At 42.9% G+C, this 19,984-nt stretch overlaps 1 protein-coding gene across 1 annotated transcript in view; it reads left to right on the top strand.

The window, feature by feature from the left end:
• The window catches only part of atp8b2 (ATPase phospholipid transporting 8B2), a 29,809-nt gene extending 9,836 nt beyond the window's left edge, over positions 1–19,973 (top strand). Inside the window, exons 3-29 of the mRNA XM_073485932.1 lie at positions 502–560; positions 686–799; positions 2,013–2,111; positions 2,318–2,379; positions 2,539–2,611; positions 2,905–2,975; positions 3,080–3,159; positions 3,661–3,819; positions 4,745–4,833; positions 5,042–5,238; positions 6,540–6,660; positions 7,162–7,287; positions 8,028–8,187; positions 8,269–8,457; positions 9,412–9,527; positions 9,807–9,971; positions 10,264–10,375; positions 11,649–11,754; positions 12,768–13,032; positions 13,209–13,392; positions 15,069–15,292; positions 15,384–15,467; positions 15,604–15,849; positions 15,986–16,124; positions 17,346–17,476; positions 18,292–18,888; positions 18,992–19,973. Coding sequence (XP_073342033.1) covers positions 502–560; positions 686–799; positions 2,013–2,111; positions 2,318–2,379; positions 2,539–2,611; positions 2,905–2,975; positions 3,080–3,159; positions 3,661–3,819; positions 4,745–4,833; positions 5,042–5,238; positions 6,540–6,660; positions 7,162–7,287; positions 8,028–8,187; positions 8,269–8,457; positions 9,412–9,527; positions 9,807–9,971; positions 10,264–10,375; positions 11,649–11,754; positions 12,768–13,032; positions 13,209–13,392; positions 15,069–15,292; positions 15,384–15,467; positions 15,604–15,849; positions 15,986–16,124; positions 17,346–17,476; positions 18,292–18,888; positions 18,992–19,081 — 4,058 coding nt within the window. The 3' untranslated portion in view covers positions 19,082–19,973. The remainder of the gene's footprint in view (positions 1–501; positions 561–685; positions 800–2,012; positions 2,112–2,317; positions 2,380–2,538; positions 2,612–2,904; positions 2,976–3,079; positions 3,160–3,660; positions 3,820–4,744; positions 4,834–5,041; positions 5,239–6,539; positions 6,661–7,161; positions 7,288–8,027; positions 8,188–8,268; positions 8,458–9,411; positions 9,528–9,806; positions 9,972–10,263; positions 10,376–11,648; positions 11,755–12,767; positions 13,033–13,208; positions 13,393–15,068; positions 15,293–15,383; positions 15,468–15,603; positions 15,850–15,985; positions 16,125–17,345; positions 17,477–18,291; positions 18,889–18,991) is intronic.
• Positions 19,974–19,984: the final 11 nt, after the last annotated feature.

Raw genomic sequence — 19,984 nt, 5'->3', positions numbered from 1 at the left:
AGATTTCACACTTTTAGTTTTATTCTCTGTAGATTTAATCCTGCACATGAGTGTAATGGATGTAATGCTTCATCTGTGATTACCTGTAATGGGTCTCAGTGCTCCTGTTGAGTCATACAGATGTGCAAACTCACAGCTGTGGAGCATATCTGGCCCAGATTGGACCACCAGTCATTAGGAGGCAGGCAGCAGCTACTTAAAGACCAGAGGTAATGAGGTATTAGTTCTGATGTGTGTGGATGTGAGACAGAATGATTGTGTCTGCTCAGACAAGCCCCAGCAGACGCTCCAGCCTCATCGATTTATAAATGTATGCATAAACATATCGGACTGTTGTCTCCTTTACTTTTTTTCTCTGTCCAGGAGGGAAGTATTTATATTGACTTTCTTTAGAAATCACACTTGTTATGCACTTTGAAGAACAAAGATGAAGCCGTTCGAGTGCTTTCTGTTCGTCTTTGTTGTGATACCATCCATTTATGACTCATTTTGTGTCTGCAGAGGAGGAGAGAAGGGTCAGAGCCAATGACAGAGAGTACAACGAAAAGTTTCAGTATGCGGTAAGACAGTTTCCTCCTCTACATGTTCCAAAATATACACTCTGTCATTAAAGGTCAGAGGGTGTTTAATCTTTACACCAATCAACGGAAATATTGTGAAAGTCTTATATGTTGGTTTCATCCAGAGTAACTGCATCATGACATCCAAGTACAACATCATCACCTTCCTGCCCATCAACTTGTTTGAGCAGTTCCAGGAAGTCGCCAACACCTACTTCCTGTTCCTGCTCATACTGCAGGTGAGGAGAGGAGGTGAAGGAGGGGTGGAAAAGAGGGATGAAAGCAGGCATATAGAGAGTCTATGCATGTGTGTCTTTGTGTGTGGGTGCAGCAGGAGTGTCAAAGGCTGGTGAGCTACTGGTTCACAATTGTAAAGGACCAAGATGTGTCAGAAAGTGATGAAGCAATTTTACATGAACACCTTTCACAGTTTATGAGTCATACGTTTTTCACAGTTTAAATTTCACAGTTACAAGGCTCAACCTTTTCAACATTGTGACTTCAGTTTTTCTGATGTTAGAAGCGTGGCTGCATGGATTACATTGAAATTGTGTACAGACATTGATGAGCCCTGGAGGATGAATCCAACTGACGTGGTGAATTTGTGACTTTTCCTTTAGCTCCCAACGCAGGTTAAAATTTCAGTTTGTCCAATTTGTTTTAGCGCAAAACGTTCCTATCAGCCTCAGTTGTACTTTGTGTGAAGTGATAATGTTAGCGCCATCAACATCAGCATTGTCACTGTGAGCCTGTTAGCATGCAGATGTTAAGGACAGCCTAAGAGCATGGCTGCTGACTCTAGTCTTGTTTTGTGATATTCTCCCAAAAGTACATTATAGTCAAGGTACTTTGTTTCTCATACTTTGATGAAGTTATTAACCTCTTAATGAACATAAGCTTACAAAATAAGAAGCACGCAAACAAATATGTTTTTGAACTGCGAATTCACTGCACACTTGGAGCCATCTTACGAACCCGATTCCAAGCAAAGCTTAGCAAAGTGTTCCTAAACTCATGTAGTAATACAATTATGTGTTTCACCAAGTGGTAAACCTCGCCCCATCTTTGCTTGTGAAACTGAGCCTTACCCAATCACAGTACTCTCACCTGTTACCAATGAACCTGTGGGATGTTCAAGCAGATGTTTTTTAAGCTTCACAACTTTCTCAGTCTTTTGTTGCTCCTGTCCCAACTGGTTTGAAACTTTTTACTGGCTTAAAATTAAGAATAAACTTATATTTAGATGAGGTTAAACATTAAATGTACTGTTTTCGATGTCAAAATGGATTAGCAAATTAAAGGGTTGTCCAATCCGGTACAGTCAGGTGCACTCAGGTTCTTAAGGAGCTCAGCGGCCTGCTGTGTGGTGAGGATCAGATGGAGCTATCTCTGACTCTCACAATGCCTTTGTGCCCTTAATCAAACTAATCCCTTCTCTCTGTCTCTTTCTAGTTAATACCTCAGATCTCCTCCCTCTCCTGGTTCACCACCATCGTGCCTTTAGCTCTGGTGCTGAGCATCACTGCAGTGAAGGATGCCACAGACGACTATGTGAGCAGGTTTTTCACGCAACACATACTCAATTTTGCTACGTAATCTCGCTTATAGGCAGGATAGCATTACAGTGAAGGACAGTGCAAGGACTCACAATGATTTTGAGCAGACCTTAAACGTAGCTCACTAACAAGCAGCTTTTTAAAATCTGATGAGCTTGACTCGTTTCCTTCAAAGCTCACGGTGATCTTTGTCTACTGCAGTTTCGTCACAAGAGCGACAACCAGGTGAACAACCGTCAGTCTCAGGTCCTCATCCGTGGCTCGTGAGTCTCCTGTCTTGTCGTTTGCAACCAAGCACATGCCATCTCTTGCTTCCATATCTAAGTCTGCTTATTATAAAATTAATAATTCAAGTTTTATCAGTTTATCTTTACAAGCTTCTCTCACTCTCATCTCTCTTTCCTTTTTTCTCTCTGTTTCAGGCTACAAAACGAAAAGTGGATGAACGTTCGAGTGGGTGATATCATTAAACTGGAAAACAACCAGTTTGTGGCAGTAAGTGTTTGTCCAGTGCAGTGATATACAAACACCACACACACACACTGATCAGTAGTCAATCAAGATATATTGTGCTGTACACCAAACGCTATAATGCTAAATGGATTTCAGATCGATATGTTCCTTAATAGGGGAGGTCAGCTGTTGTCGGTGATTACTAACCTGTGTCCAGATGCATATACTGTGTCGTTTTTATCATCACTGTGTCATCTGGGTCTTACTTAATTCTATTCCTGTGCCGTCAGTGCTGTGCAGTGGATGCTAACCTCAGCTACTGTGTCTATTTTCAGGCTGACCTGCTCCTGTTGTCCAGCAGTGAACCTCACGGGCTCTGTTACATCGAGACAGCCGAGCTGGACGGGTCAGAAAAGACACCACACCTGACCATCGAGTCACAGTACCTCACAATCTGCAGGAGCAACAGGATAGCACATCTGAATCTCTTTGTGTTGTATTATCTTGCAGAGAGACCAATATGAAGGTGCGTCAGTCTGTCTCAGTGACATCTGAACTCGGCGACCAGAACAACTTGGCTTCATTCGACGGTGAGATTTAAAAAAAACTCGTCTTCTTCTCTCGGTTTCCGGTTTGGTACATCCTCCTTTCTCGATAAAGGTCAACAGTTTTTCAGTCTGAGCGTTATCGTAATATGAGTTATCTACCTTCACACCCTTCCACATGAACACACACAAAACACACATACACACTTTATGCACTCCCTTGCCAGCTTTGAGCGACAGCCTATCATCACCCGCCCACTAGTATACAGAACGAAAGATGTCTGTGTCAGCACAGCGCGCCCACACACACACACTCCTCACCTGCTCAGGAAAATGCATTACTGCAGCAAATCAACCCACACTTTGCCTCATATCGACTTACAAAAGGTGTGTGTTTCAGTCTTGGAGTGTGTGTGCAGCAACAGCATGTCATGGCGATGATTAATTCAACGCTATATTGTACAGCTGAAAAAATAAAGCTGAAGTTGTAATTGGATTTCCATGATCTGGCATCTGATTTAGATTTGTTTGTGTTTGTGTGTGAAGGTGAGGTGGTGTGTGAGCCCCCCAACAACAAGCTGGATCGTTTTTGCGGGACTCTGTACTGGCGAGACAAAAAATACAACCTGACCAATCAGAACATGCTGCTACGAGGATGTGTCCTGCGCAACACGGAGGCCTGCTATGGCCTGGTCATCTTCGCAGGTCTGTGTACATCTGTGTGTGAAAGAAGGGGTGGGCACGGACATCGCTGTGTTGTTCATGTAGCTCAGATCTGCTAGTCGATGAGGCTATGTGAAGTTTGGAAAGAAGTAAGATACGATGAAATAAGATCAGATCAGACAAGACAGGAAATGACAGGATAGGACAGGAAAGACAAGACAAGAAATGACAGGACAGGACAGGACAGGAAAAGACAAGACAAGATAAGTCAAGACAGGAGAGGACAAGACAAGATAAGACAAAACAAGTAAAGACATGAAAGGATGGGACAAGACATTATAAGACAAGTCAAGACAGGACAGATCAAGAAAAATCAAGAAAAGACAAAACAAGTCAGGACATGACAGGACAGACATTAGTAGACAATTAAAGACAGAACAGGACAAGACAAGACAAGTCAAGATGAGACAAGACAAGTCAAGACAGGACAATACAGGGTAGGACAAGACAAGATAAGATAAAACAAGATCAGATTAAACAAGACAAGATAAGACAGGTCAGGTCAGGATAGAAAAAGACAATACAAGTCAAGACAGGAGAGGACAGGACAGGACAGGACTGGACTGGACTGGACGGGAAAAGAAAAGAAAAGAAAAGAAAAGAAAAGAAAAGAAAAGAAAAGAAAAGAAAAGATGAGACTTTTTTGATTCCTCACTGGAGAAATTCACTTGTTACAGCAGCTCAAGAGTCCTAGGCTGAGGGGAAACGTGATTGGATGATAGATAAAAATGAAACATAAAAATAGCATAGAAAAACAAAGTTAAAGTAATAGTAAGTAATAATAAGATCAAAGCGTGAAGTGTGTTCAAGATCGATCACAATCTACAATCATCAGATCTCCCACCTCTATGTGAAAGCATGTGTGTGGTGGGTGTAACAGGTCCAACTGTCCCTGTTTCTGTCCCAGGCCCAGACACCAAACTGATGCAGAACAGCGGTCGCACCAAGTTTAAACGTACGAGCATCGATCGTCTGATGAACACTCTGGTCCTCTGGGTAGGACACCTCAAACCTCTCACTTTCATGCCTCATACAGTAACTATTTCAGGACTTGATCTCAGTGGCTTAAAATCTAGTTTCATATATCTGCTCTAATGATGTATCTTATCCTAATTTGGGCTCAAGTGACCAGAGATCCAGGCATCAGATATCTGATTGTACTTTTACTTTACTATGTTTCTCTTCATCTGTGTGTTTCTGTCAGATCTTTGGCTTCCTCGTGTGTATGGGTGTGATCCTGGCTGTGGGTAATGCAGTGTGGGAGAGAGAGGTGGGCTCCTTGTTTCAGAGCTATCTGCCCTGGGACCCTCCTGTAGACAACTTCCTGTTCTCAGCCTTCCTCTCCTTCTGGTCCTATGTCATCATTCTCAACACCGTGGTGCCTATCTCTCTGTATGTCAGGTGAGGAGGACTCGCAGCTAATTACTGGAAGTATAGAAGGGTTCGATCGGGTGACTATGACTCGCTGTTAGGTTTAGAAAAACCTGGTTTGGCTGGTTTTTGGCTTGTTTCAAAGGATTTCTTCTCCCATGTATGTAAAAACGTGATTGTTCAGTTGCAATTATATGTTGGTGTTGTTCCGGTTATGATGTCCCAGGAACAACACCAACACAGTGATATCAAATTGTTGTCTCCAAAGCACCACATTACAGTATGTGATCCCATGCACACCCTGCATTCAGTGAGAGGGAAGATGCAACAACTATATATTTAATCCTCATATTCTAAAAGTGATATAAATGCAAACCTGTGCAAAAATGAAGGAGAGCAGGAGGAGTATGTAATAATAATAATAATAATAATAATAATAATGATACATTTTATTGAGATACATTTGTTCATTATATAGATCTTTTCATGATACTCAAAAACAAACACATTATGTAAGGGAACAACACATTGAGAACAAGTAGAAAAAGAAACATATACGACAAACAACATCATCAGAGTGACGATGGAGGTTTGAATGATTTGAATAACTAATCACAAAACTCTCACACAGGACAGGCTCAACATAATGAATTAATGTCCTAATTACAATACATAATTTAAGAACAAGCTATAATCCAGGCAATGAATACAAGTTACACGTGTCACTTCACAAAAACAATGCAGATCATACCAACTCATACTACAGTAGATATACTCTTAATACAAAATGAAAGATAAACAGACATGCTTTAAGACATATAAAAATACAAATAAATATTCTGCTTTGGATGATAATTTACATTTGATAATTACATTCTTAGTTCTTCTCCTTATTAAAAAATTAAAAAAAAATTAAAATCCACAATCTATGAATTTAAAAACTTCATCAGAAGCTGATCTCGCGGAGGCCGATGTCTCCTACTTCACTGAGAAGTCTCTTCTCAGTGGAGGTTTCAAGTTTCCACATCACACTTGCGTAAGTTGCATATTGGACGATGATATGCTTCCAGCCAAGCAACGATGTCAAAAAATCGTGCTTGTATGTGCACATCTTAGACTGAGATTTAAGGTCAGCACAGAGCAACTTTGCCCTGTGGGACTACGAGCTCTGTGTGCCTCCACAGGCCGACTAAACTACTGACTGGTGGAGAATTTGTTTTCTGCTGTCTCTGGTGTCAAGGTGTGATGCTAGAGAACCTAAATCGGCAAAAAGTTAGATGACTTGTACTGTTATTATAAGGATGTGCCTCTGTCACCTGTCTGTGTCACAGTGTGGAGGTGATCAGGCTGGGCCACAGCTACTTCATTAACTGGGACCAGCAGATGTTCTGCTCACAGTGTAACACAGCAGCTGAGGCCAGGACCACCACTCTGAACGAGGAGCTGGGCCAGGTGGGCACCCACACTTTCCAGACAGAAAACACAGTCTGTGTGGGTCACACTAATATATCATGCATGTTTACTGATCGTCTATCCCAGTTTCTGTAGCTTTTCTTATGCGTCTGATTCTCAGTTAATTATTCTTTAAATACAGTATTTTAAAAGTGTATTTCCACTTAACTTTCAACACGTTCTGCCGTATGTGAATGATGGAACCACTTGTCTCTTCCTGCACAACAGAAGTGCACCAGCAGACTAAAAGAAATCTAATGCAGAGATTCAGAGATGAGGAGGCTTCACAGATTGATCTGAAGATTAGATCACTCTCTCGGCCTATAATTGGTGTTCAGTATAAGCAGTAAAAAATGCCCCACCCTAAATTCATTTTAAGCATATCAGTAAAAATCGCTTGAATGTTACTTTTAGATTTGCAATATTTTACAGTAATTGTTTTGTTTCTGTAATTTTAGATTTAGTTTTACGTGTTATATGTTTGTTTTTCGTTTCCTTTAGGTTGAATACATCTTCAGTGACAAGACTGGAACTCTGACTCAGAACATCATGAGCTTCAATAAGTGCTCCATCAATGGACAGACTTATGGTGAGTACGTGCAAGCACACACGCATGCACGCACAAATGTGCTTACCCTAATCCTAACCTTAACCGTTGATCTGAAAATCAGCTTTTTTCCAATTGGGGACACGGCTGTGCTCCCCAATTGCACCAGTTGTCCGCTGTTAATTGTTCTTGAGTCTGACATTTGTTCCCGAAAAGTGACGCAAGTTATACCAACACACACACACACACACACACACACACACACACACACACACACACACTCTTAGTAGGCACTTAAGTAGGTACACGTGTAGAGTCATTTTCAGTACAATAAAACCGCTCTGCCAATATGTTGGTAAAATGGGAATTTAATTATACGTTGATTAATGAGGTTGATTACTGGACTACATTATACTGAGAGGTGTTTCTACTATTTTTGTCCTTCCCTGTTACGTACATGAGAGGACCAGAATATTAGCTTATGACAGATCTTTATGACATTGTCAACAAAAACTGAACATTACAGACATCTTAAAAATAGAAATCCTGTACTGGGTTACATCGGGTTATGGGGTGTACCTATAACAAAGTGCTCACTGAGTGTACACACATAAAATAAATAAAATACACAACAGAGTCTCACACGTCTGTTTGTGTTACTTTCAGGTGAGGGAACAGATCCGCTGGCCCCTCAGCCAACGGTAAGTAGCCTTTTTTTTTAACTAAACCACATAATCACAAACATCGGTACACACACATTATATACAGTATATATATACTCCTAGTTCACTGAAGTCCCCAACTCTCCATTTGTCTTCAGAGATTGGACTTCACTCCCTTCAACCCGCTGGCGGACCCGGACTTCTGTTTCTATGACGACACACTGCTGGAATCAGTGAAAGTGGGAGACTCACACACCCACGAGTTTTTCCGCCTACTCTCCCTCTGTCACACCGTCATGAGTGAGGAGAAGAGTGAGGGTGAGCAAACAGACACCAACACACCATCAGTCTGTTACTTATTGCCCATTATTCATTATCATGTTTCCTCTGTCGCACCAGGAGAGCTGGTTTATAAGGCTCAGTCTCCAGATGAGGGCGCTCTCGTGACAGCAGCCAGAAACTTTGGCTTTGTGTTCCGCTCGCGAACGCCTGGGACGATAACCACGACAGAGATGGGACGACCCGTCACCTACACTCTGCTCGCCATACTGGACTTCAACAACATACGCAAGAGGATGTCTGTTATAGGTGTGCATCATCTTTTTCAGTTTACAAGTAACAAAAAAGGAGAAAAATCTGGAAATATATTGGTGTTTATTTTAGATCAGGAGAGAGAGGATAAAACATTGCTGAATAATTCGATTAAAACATTTATGAGATTAATCATGTGCAAGGAACGACTCTGTACTTAAAGGGTCAATTTGTAAGATATGCCCAGAATTTTATTTTTAAACATTCAAAAAATCAACGAACAAAGTGTGAAGACACAATAGCGACATCTTTCTTTGTGTGACTGAGATGCTACTCAGCTAACTGGGCTACCTGCTAATCGCAGCTAGTTTCTACAGCCAAAGGAAGCTACAGCAAAGATCACTTGTTATAAGGCAACCTTACTAATTTAAGGTTACAGTGATCAGCACCTTGTTGCAGAAAAAAACACAATGTCGGGTATACAGGGACATAAAATTGTTGTGAAAACAGATCTGTGATCTTGGACTGTTTATGCTGTTATATGTTCTGAGGTCCATTAACACAACTAGAACTGATTTCTGTTGTTGCAGAGGGAGTCATTAGATTGAACTCATCTGATAAATTGATCTTTTTTGTGTTTAAATCACAAATATGAAGTTCAGTCTTGATCCACACTCATACAAACTGACAGGCGACAGGCTTTAAGTTGTAGTTTATCCCTCAGTGAGATTTCACTGTGTTCCTGTGATTGGTCGTCCTTTCAGGTGCTGGAAAACTGCCCAGAAATCACAGGTCATAAATCACCCTTTCCTTAGCAACAACTTTGGTCTAGCAACAGAGCAGCAGGACCACGAGGCACTGAGCACGATTTCATGCATCAGTGCCAAAACGATATTCAGACAGACAGCCTGTGTGACCCACTCACTGTTGTTGACAGAGAAGAGTCTGGTTAATGTCGGATCGATTCCATAGAGAATTTTGTCTTCATTGCACTCTGTTCATCTTCTCTAGTGCGTAACCCAGAGGGCAGGATCCGTCTGTACTGTAAAGGAGCCGACACCGTGCTGCTGGACAGACTCCACCCCTGTAACCAGGAACTGATGAACATCACCTCAGACCACCTCAATGTGAGTAAAACGCACAAACACTTAGACGCATGGACAGAGTTCTGCTGCCATCTAGTGTCCCCAAACTCAAAAACACCTAAGCCTTCACTCGGATCTAGTTTTTCCTGATCAGATCATGTGTATCACCTTGACATGAGGCAGACACTGACAGTTCTTCTGCCTGTATTCAGATCTAATAATCGTAGAATAGAGTAGCATCAACCTACAGGACGTTGTTGTTTCTCTTCATGTCAGAATGTGTGTATATGTTTTGACATGTCTGTGTGTACTTGCTTCCAGGAGTATGCAGCAGATGGTTTGCGGACGCTGGCGTTAGCCTACAGGGATGTGTCAGAGGACGAGTGGGAGACGTGGTCAGAGAGCCACCGCTGCGCTGACAAGGCCACCAACTGCAGAGATGACCGACTGGCGGCTGCTTATGAGGAGATAGAACAAGACATGATGGTTAGTGAGTTTGTCTGAGATTGTGCCTCTGTGTGTGTGGCAATGTGCGTGCGTGTCTGACTTTCGTTTTCATTTGCATGGAAGATTAAGCCATTTGTCTCTCACCCAAGTTCCTTCTGCAAACTGATTTAAAATAGCATTCTAAGAAAGGGAACTTAGTTAGTGGTTACTTAGTGGTGAAGGGAAATTCCTGATTAAGATGTTGGGATGTTGTTAAATGATGGTTGATTATAGACTAATTTAAATTTCCAGCCGGTATAATGAACTGAAACTTGTGTGTGTGTGTGTCTAGCTCCTGGGTGCCACAGCTATAGAGGACAAGCTGCAGGAAGGCGTCCCAGAGACCATTGCTGTCCTCTCTCTGGCTAACATTAAGATCTGGGTTCTCACTGGTGACAAGCAGGGTGAGACACACACACTCTGACACACGCTTCCAGAAATTAGTTTGCATGCAGTTGTTTTAAAAAAAGCACCATAATTTGCGTAATTGTGTGTCGACACACAAAAGGGTAACTCAGCATACGGACTATCCTACGGCTGTGTCTGTCCTGTACTCTGACACTCTTGTTTGCACTGTGAACTAATTTGCCCCAAACACACCTGAAAGTCACCCAGATGGTCAACATAAAACCAGGCAAACCTCCACGTTCCCTTTAGGGATGAACGATTAATCAGATTCTTATCAAAATTGCAAAAAGGACAAGCCGCAATATTTGTTAATAAGTCAAAGTACCATTCTGACTTCTGAAGAACTGTGATGCTGCAGTCGTCCCAGCCTACAAATCGTATTCTACACATCTAAGAAAAATCTTTTTTGTGACAGATCCTCACACAAATCACACCATCATCATTTCAATGAAAATAAGAATAATGACACATTCCCTCCAATATTGTGAAGCATATCGCAATTGGAATATCAGTCAAAATAATCACAATTCGATGTTTCTTCCAAGTCTTTCAGCCGAAATTCAGTTTTACAGTGCCAGAGATAAAATAATAAGATTCTACTTTAACTCTACCATCATACATGTTGACCTTTGTCTTGTCATGTTTACAGTTAGTGGCTGACTCAGGATGTTTGAGTCAGGACGTCAGGGGCTAAAAAAATTAAAAAGGCACCACATGTATGCAGGGGGGCACCAGAAGAAAGATATATTTATAGTGAACATAGTGCACCACATTTTGTCCACTGGAAGGGCACTTTATTATGTTTTGTCTACATTAGGGGCAATCAAGAGGGCACTTTTGCAGCGTTTCTTTTAACATGGGGGCAACATGCACCTCCCCCAGAGTCCACCAGTGCCTATAGTAGACCTCCAAACTGTCAACCACTGAGAAGCAGAAAAGCAATATTAAAATCCTTGTACAAAAGAAAATATGTTCACCAGCTTATTACAACCAGGCTACACTGACCAGGAGGCAATCGTCCATATGACCGGTGGAAAGCACGCAGGCAGCCTATGATGATGAACAGTGAAACAAGCTAAAAGCACTTTAAAACCCAGACTCCGTGAGCAAATCTACCACAAACACACACTGGAAATTTCGGGGAATTCTGCCGTAAAAAACAAGATGACGGTGATCTTCTATGTGTTGCTCTCAGTCTGTCACCTGTTCTCTGTATCAGCTCAGATGCTTTACTCCACTCCAATAACCCTCTTTCTTTCTCCCACACAGAGACAGCTGTCAACATCGGCTACTCCTGCAAGATGCTGACGGATGACATGACCGAGGTGTTCATCATCAGTGGACACACCGTGCAGAGCGTACGGCAGGAGCTCAGGTCAGGTCCGGACAGCTGCATGTCCATCTTTCCGGTGTTTCTTTTTCGCTACACGTGGGAATCCACACTGACAAAAAACACAAAGGGCAGGTGTTGGTTTGAAAGAAACTGTGCAGTGTATGCATGATTGGAGTGAGTAGGTGTGGTAGAAATGTTTCCACTACTGTACAGGAGTTAGTGATGCTTTGATGTAGCCACCTGTAGTTAAAGCAACACATTTAAACCACCAAGCAACTTACAAGTGTCTAAATGCACAGCCCTGCAAATGAACTGCCTCCTTCAAAATGGGCCTATTGTATTAAGCCAGTTCATTAAGTTCTATTAAGAAGTGAGAAAAGATTTTTTAACTCCATGATGAATTCAGTGACTCATAAATCTGTCAACGTTTTGACTGATGCCCTTGTGAAATCTTCTGTACTGCATGGTGTATGAGCACACACTGTATTTCCGTCATACGTGGCTCTCCAACGTTTGCATGTCCTGACAATTGCACACTCCACTTCCCGTACCTTGTGTGAATTGCAGAACACTAATAAGTGTTGAGTTGAGTGTAGTTGAGTAAACTTTACTGCCATGACAACAAAAAGTTCTTACCTCAGCGAGCTCATTGTGCTACAGGGAAGACAGGATGACAACCACCACATCACGCTAATGAGACCTTAACATGATAAAAACATTTTAAACAAAGCTAAGCACACAGGTTTACCATTCAAAGGTCAAACAGCTTCAACATATTGTGGCACCCATCAACATGTTTTCCTTGTGATGCACAAATGAACACGGAGGTAGATCAGGAGCTGAAACATCACCACGGTTACCTGAAACCTCTGACATTAACCTGCTCTTAATCAATTTTCTCACCCTGCTATTTTCATCTCTTCTTTCACTTCTCTACGATTCCTCTCTCATCTCTCCTATTTTTCTCCTCTCTGTAGTCATGTTGTGTTTTGGTTCTTGTCTCCGTGGCGTAGGTGAGCCCTGTTGATGTCAAGTTTTTTTGTCTTCCCCTCCAGGAGGGCGAGGGACAGGATGATCGAGATGTCACGGAGCAGAGATGGAGAGAAGGAAGAGGGGATGGAGGGATGGGGAGAGGCGGGTTTCATGGGCAACGGGTTCAGAGAAGGACAAGAAGGAGATGGTACAGCAGCAGCAGCAGCAGCAGGAGGAGGGAAACAGCTGCAGTGCCCTCCTCCTCCACCTCCACCTCCACCTCCCTCCAACAACCTCATGGACAACATCTCTGGAGAGTTTGCCCTCGTAATCAACGGTCACAGTCTGGTATGAATAACACTCCCCCAGACTGACACATATACAAACATTAAACTGTCAGGAAATAATGAGTTGCCAGTGTTCAGTGTCCCTTTCTTCTTAAAGTATATGTTTTTCCACAGCTGAAACTCAGCCCCCTCACCAATGATCCTTAAACTTCTCAACCCTCCACTGTTCTCTGACAGGCCCATGCACTTGAAGCAGACATGGAGACGGAGTTTGTGTCGACGGCGTGTGCGTGCAAAGCAGTGATCTGCTGCAGAGTCACCCCCCTGCAGAAAGCCCAGGTGGTGGAGCTCATCAAGAAACACAAGAAGGCCGTCACTTTGGCTATAGGGGACGGCGCTAACGACGTTAGCATGATCAAAAGTGAGTTGTGCAGGCAGGATCAATATGTGCAGGATGGAGAGGAGGAAGTGTAACTGGATTATTTTTGAGACGGAGGGAAAGACAAAAGGAGAAGTAGGGGTTAGCCATGTGGGTTATAGTGCCTGCCATTAGGCAATGGAACTTCTCAGCAGAAGCGTCGTAGTAGAGGTTGTTTATCTACACGGTGTTAGCAGTGACGAAGGCGTGTGTGGAAATGTGTTGCAGCAGTTATGATGTCCTCATCAAGTTTGGTCTTAGTGTCTTTAATCTGGTGACTGTTTATGCATGTGTCAACACTTAGTTAGACAGTTCAGCCAAAATCACGATTCCTTTAACTTGCTTTACTGTCCAAATAACTGATTATAAAATGGCATGCCCTCTGCTTAAATCTGTAATAGAACTACATACTGGACCCAAAGATGGTGCCTATTCAATGCAAAGAGAATTGCTCACCTGCCAAAAATGTTTTTCTAGCTGCTGGGTTTACTTCCTGGGTATGCAGCCCACTGAAACTGCTGAATCTACTGAACTGGGCAACATTGGAAGCTAGTCTGAGCAGCGCTGTTGTATCCAGCTCTAAAGAATACATTAATGGTCTCCTTGTCATCTCCGTATCTAACCCAATACAAGACATCCTTTCTTTCTTGGAAATAAAGATAGCTACTTAAACAAACTCTGGACTGTAACATTAGTGTGTGTGTGTGTGTGTGTGTGTGTGTGTGTCCATGTCAGGTACACTGTCCTCAGCTCCCGATGTTTCCTCGTGTGTACTGTGTATTTCCTTACGTTCCTGTTGGACATTCTACAACTTGATTTCCTGTTTTACTCAGTTTACACAGCTTTGTGTGATTGTTGCGTTGAACGGTGTGGTGAACTTGTCGACTTTGTCCTGCTGTATGAGAACCGGGTCTCAAATGACGACTGACCTCCTCTTCATTCATTCCCCTTCCTTTTTTCTCTGCATCTCTATCACATACCTCCAGTGCCCTTTTACTTCCCCAATGATTTTCCTTTCTGTAGATTCTCAGTTCACATTTCAAATTTAGTCCTTCTGTTTGAGCAATCTTTAGTTATTTTGATGCTCCGCTTCTCCTTTTTCTTGAGGCTGTTTTAGTGTTATTTCCACTTATTTGATTCCATTAATAATTCAGATTTGAGCTGCAGCACATTTTCTGATTTCAAAGGCAAGTGTCATGCTGGAGGAAAAACAGAGAGTTTTCCCAACCTGGAAACCCAAAAGTGGTTCTTATTAAAGGAAAAGTTCAATATTCTCAATATTTTGTGAACTATGCTTATTCTCTTTAGACAAGTTAGATGAGTTTTCTGGATAGTAAAGCTGAGGCTAGGTACAGGGCCCAGTTAGCTTAGCTTAGCTTATCTTAGCTTAGCATAGCGACTGGAAACATGGGCAAACTGAGTTGAAATGTTGAATAATTTATCACCTGTTAATAAAGACTGATTTGTTACAACTTATAGATACTTTATAAATGATACCTTATTAGAAGATGGTACTTTTTATCTACACGAGTTGAAAGTTTCTCCACAGTAGGCCTTCAGGGACTTTTCCATATCCTGGTCATATCCTACAAGAAAGCCAAAAATGAAACTGTAGTTTATTTGACTAAAGCCAGCTTCATCTCATTTACTTTTCTTTCTCCTTCTCTCCAATCCCTCAGGTGCTCATATCGGAGTTGGTATCTCAGGTCAGGAGGGGATACAGGCTGTGCTGGCCAGTGACTACTCCTTCGCCCAGTTCCGCTTCCTGCAGCGCCTCCTGCTGGTGCATGGCCGCTGGTCCTACCTGCGCATGTGTCGCTTCCTCTGCTACTTCTTCTACAAGAACTTTGCCTTCACCATGGTGCACTTCTGGTTCGGATTCTTCTGTGGCTTCTCTGCACAGGTATAGGTCCTCAAGGACATCTTTACAGTTATGTGAGGTTGGTGAATTGTAATCATGATGTTCACTTTGCCTGTGTTTGTCTTTCTTGTAGACGGTGTACGATCAGTACTTCATCACTCTCTACAACATTGTCTACACGTCCCTCCCTGTGCTGGCCATGGGGATATTTGACCAGGTCTGTTCAAATTATAAACACACACAGAGCCAGATTTTTGCTACACTAGCGAGTTTGGACCAGACTAAAAATATCTCAACAACTACTGCAGAATATCCATATTTAATGCATCTTCTCACTTGCTCTCTGATTGTAGGATGTACCTGACAAGAGGAGTTTGGAGTATCCTAAACTGTATGAGCCTGGACAGCTAAACCTCCTTTTCAACAAGAGAGAGTTCTTCATCTGCATCGCCCAGGGTATCTACACATCAGTCGTGCTGTTCTTTGTCCCCTTCGCCGTCCTGTCCGACGCCACTCAGAGCACCGGAGTGCCCCTCGCTGACTACCAGACCTTCGCGGTCACCACGGCCACAGCTCTGGTCATTGTGGTCAGCGTTCAGGTGAGTGAAACCAGAGTGCTGTTATCTTTCCTCACAGCTCACGATCTCTGTATTAAACTACTGTCTGTCCCATCATTGTGTATTAACTGTGCACCCCTGGTGTGTTTTGCATGTGTGTTTGTGCATGATTATGTAGATCGCTCTTGACACAGGCTTCTGGACAGTTATCAACCATGTGTTTGTGTGGGGCTCTCTGGGCTCCTACTTCACCATCATGTTCGCTCTGCACAGTCAGACCCTCTTCAGGATCTTTCCCAATCAGTTCCACTTTGTAGGTCGGTCCCCTGTTCTCTTTATTTGTCTGTCATACACAAATACACACACACACACACACACACACACACACACACACACACACACACACTAGAGGCTGACTGAACTTTTGTAGCAGGTATTTCAGAGTGAAAAAACAAATCTAATAAGACAACATTTTATTAATTTCAGTATGCCTCAGGTAATGAGAGATATTTCAGAAATGTCAATGAAGGATAAAAGTACATAAGCAAACATAACTAAACAATTTAGAGTGCAGCAGGGATGATGTAGCTTTGTAGGCTAACCTGGAAGTTAGCATCACCCTGGTTCCCTCCACAAAAAGCTATTTTTAATTGGATTTTGGATTATCTGCGGCAAGTTTATGATACTTGCACATTTTGTTCAGCAAGATAAATCTTCAGTGTTATGCTAGTGCAGCATAACAATAGAGTAACTAGTTAGCTGCTGCAGTTAGTTCAGTAAGCAATGCAGCCAGTGGTCCAGACTGGGAGCCCAGTTAGTGTCGGTGTTTACACCACTATCACAGGAGCTTTGGACCAGGGCAGGCCGGGGCTAGCCGGTTAGCATGCTAACTTCAGTGGATATCTCTGCAACACCATACACAGACGACACAACGTCATAACTGTTGTCTCGTCACATTCTGTTGAAAATTTTAGTTTTTTTGTTTTGTTTCTAACTAAAATTCTTACATATTGCACCTTTAAGCTTTTGTTAACATCAGACCTTATTTCAGGCATCTAACCTGTTCAAAAAACCCATTGACTTCCAGACTAGGGAACCATTAAGTGTAACAATGCTAACGTATTTCTGAGTTTTAGGACTCATTCCTGCGGCACTCTAAGATTTAATCAGAAAAATGCAATCAAATACACATAAAAATCTTCCAATAACACATTAATGCACTGCTACCTGATATTATGTATGTGATAAGCCCAAATCTGACAGTAACATGAGCTCACCGGTATTATGGTTGGTCTTCATGATCTCCCCACTCACGCTTAGACACAATTGTAAATACATAGTATTGTAATAGCCTGCACACACACACTCAAGTGAGGAATTGGTTGATCCAGCAATATCTGAACCATGTTAACTGTAGTCACCTGCTAAAGTCATTTCACACCAGCAGTGAGATCATTGTGTAAAGATTTCTAATATCTGTGTGTTTACAGTGTTTGTGAAATGCTATAAACTTGTGTAATGTGTGTTTGTGAGTACAGGCAGCGCCCAGAGCACATTACTGCAACCAGTCGTGTGGTTAACTATTGCACTGGCAACAGCAATATGCATAGTTCCAGTTTTGGCATTTCGCTTCCTCAAGGTGGACCTCAAACCTCAGCTCTCAGACACGGTGAGAAAACATTGATGTGCCCATCTTCTTCTTTGCAACATGTGTCAATGTCACGTCTTCCCAGAAGGTCCATCCGAAAATGGTCCCAGCCAATGATTAACTGCTCATCTGAGTGTTTGTGTGTGATGATGTGTTCAGGCTTACCGTCACTGGCCACATGCACTGCAAATATTGACATTATCAGTGCCCTAATGACACAAGTCAGTTTTAGTGCATGAGCTCAGCAGGTGTCCTTGTCAGTCAGTGCTTTTCTAGTTAGTTGGGCGTCCAACCGAAGCCGCTGTCAGAGTGGTGTGAAGAAGTTCCTTTTTTGATTTGTTTGTAGCGTCCGGGGTTTCTCGACAGGTAAAATTACTGTGGGGATAAGATTAATTCAACATTCCACATACATTCATCACATATGTAGGTTAAAGACAGGGTAAGATAGCTGTGGGGAACAAGAAACATATCTAAGAACAACTTATCAAAATATACAGTAAAAGAAAAGAAAAAGAAAAAAGGAGACAACTACAACTGAAAATTAAACCATTAAATAAAAAATAAAAGTTGCATAATGAAGTTCTGAGTTTGATGAGATTGAGGATCAGAAGGAAAAGTGCTAAGTTATGTAAGTAATACATAGTATAGGCAAAACAGCATCTAAGTTAATGTACTTCTGGAGGAGGTGGGGCTGTGTGGGCATGACAGCGGTGCATGTGTCAATTTGCTGTCAGAGAGGACAGCGAAATATAACAATCTGTTTAGTTCAGCGTGAAGCTCTCAAACAGAACATGTACTTATGATGTCCCCTTTTCTTTCCTCCGTTCCTTCTCCAGGTACGCTACACTCAGCTGGTGCGGCAGAAGAAGCGAAAGCCGATAGGCCGTAGCGTGGGCAGCGCCTGGCGTGGGGCGGGCAGTGTGTCAGAGGGCCGTCTGGGCGCTCGCGGCGGTTCTCGGAGGTCTGGCTACGCCTTCGCCCACCAGGAAGGGTTTGGAGAGCTGATCACCTCAGGGAAGAACATGAGGCTCTCGTCTCTGGCCCTGGCCACCTTTGCATCCAGACACAGCTCCAGCTGGATCGACACGCTCCGCAGGAAGAAACATACTCATACTCACACTCCCTCCAGCGCCTCCGGGGAGTGCAGCCCAGCGCCCAGCTGTATATCTGGGTCAGTTCCACCGCTCTCCAACTCGTCTTCTGTTCTGGGCGGCTCACAGGATACGCCCATCGAGGAGGAAACGGGCACGCCACCAGCCCAGAATACACAGACTGATCTTGCCTCATCCACACAAACACCACCAGCTTCAGAAGCCGCTGCACCCCAGGCTTCAGCCCAGGCACTCGCTGCTGGCGCTCTCACCCTCACAGCAGTGAGGAATCATGGGGGAGACTCGCCTGGAGGCTGGGCGATCACTCTGGGGACTGTGCAGGTGAGCTGCTGTTGCAACACATCTTAAATCACACACACACTGACTGACACTCGTCTGCTCTATCTGCATAAACTATATTCCTTTAACTCTTCTTCTCCAACAGGAAGCTCTGTTTGGACGGAAAAGTCGTGCCGCTGCATCCAACAGCCCAGGCCTACCATCTGTTGCCAAGGAAACCAGCCAGATTGTGTGAAACATTCAGAAAAAAACGGAGGAATTACTTGTTCACTACTGTCCATCACATGTTTGCACACTCATGCAGGAGGTGTTGTGTGCTTCAGTGAGGAGATACTGGGAGCACACAGACAAAAAACCCTCTTCTCTCTGCTTCCCAACTGAAAACAAATGAATCCAAATCGCAGGAAAGAAGACGCACGTCCTGATGACACGGGCGTGTGTTCCCACGGCTGAATGATAACTGTGTTCATGACTGATAGAGCATCTTGAGAGTTACGCTATATAACTGAAGGAAAGCAGCAGGAGCAGAAACAGATGTCAAGATAACTTAATATTAATGATCTAAAAGTTTGTTTTGACTTCAGAAAGTTTAGCCTCAAAAAATATCCTCAAGCCTCTGTGTTCACTATAGTTCTCAGTGAGAACGGCCCTTTAAGTTACAGAGCGCTGCAAGACTGTTGCAAAAGCTGTGTCCCTTTTGTCTCATTGATCCGTTTTCTTACTCGTTGGACTTTACTTGTTTTCCTTTCTTTCTTTGCATCATATTGATGTGTTTTATAATGGCCTAGTTGAGTTGCACCTTAAAGCAAGCTCTCAGTGCTTTTTCTCCTCTTTTCATGTTCAGATCATGTTAATGTACCTCTGATGTGATGTCTCCTACCACCACAGTAAGAAAGAAACTGCCGCTGGCTTACTTTTCTTTAAATCTGGGCAAAGAGCAAAGAAACTCGAGGCAGCAATGGACATTTAAAGGCGGTTTGTCAAATCCTCAATCGTACATGTCGTCATTCTGTGTGAACAGTTTGGTACTGTTTGCATACTGTACACTTCAGTAAAGTGCTTTACATTTTTATTTGTCCTGAATAAAGGGAAGGTGTTTGGGGATAATCATGCCTTAACAATGACGACATTATGGTCC

Source organism: Pagrus major, chromosome 17 (genome assembly GCF_040436345.1).
Source record: "Pagrus major chromosome 17, Pma_NU_1.0".
NCBI classification, from domain to species: Eukaryota; Metazoa; Chordata; class Actinopteri; order Spariformes; family Sparidae; genus Pagrus; species Pagrus major.
Note: the sequence above shows the minus strand (reverse complement) of the source record. Positions and strands in the feature narration are given on the sequence as shown.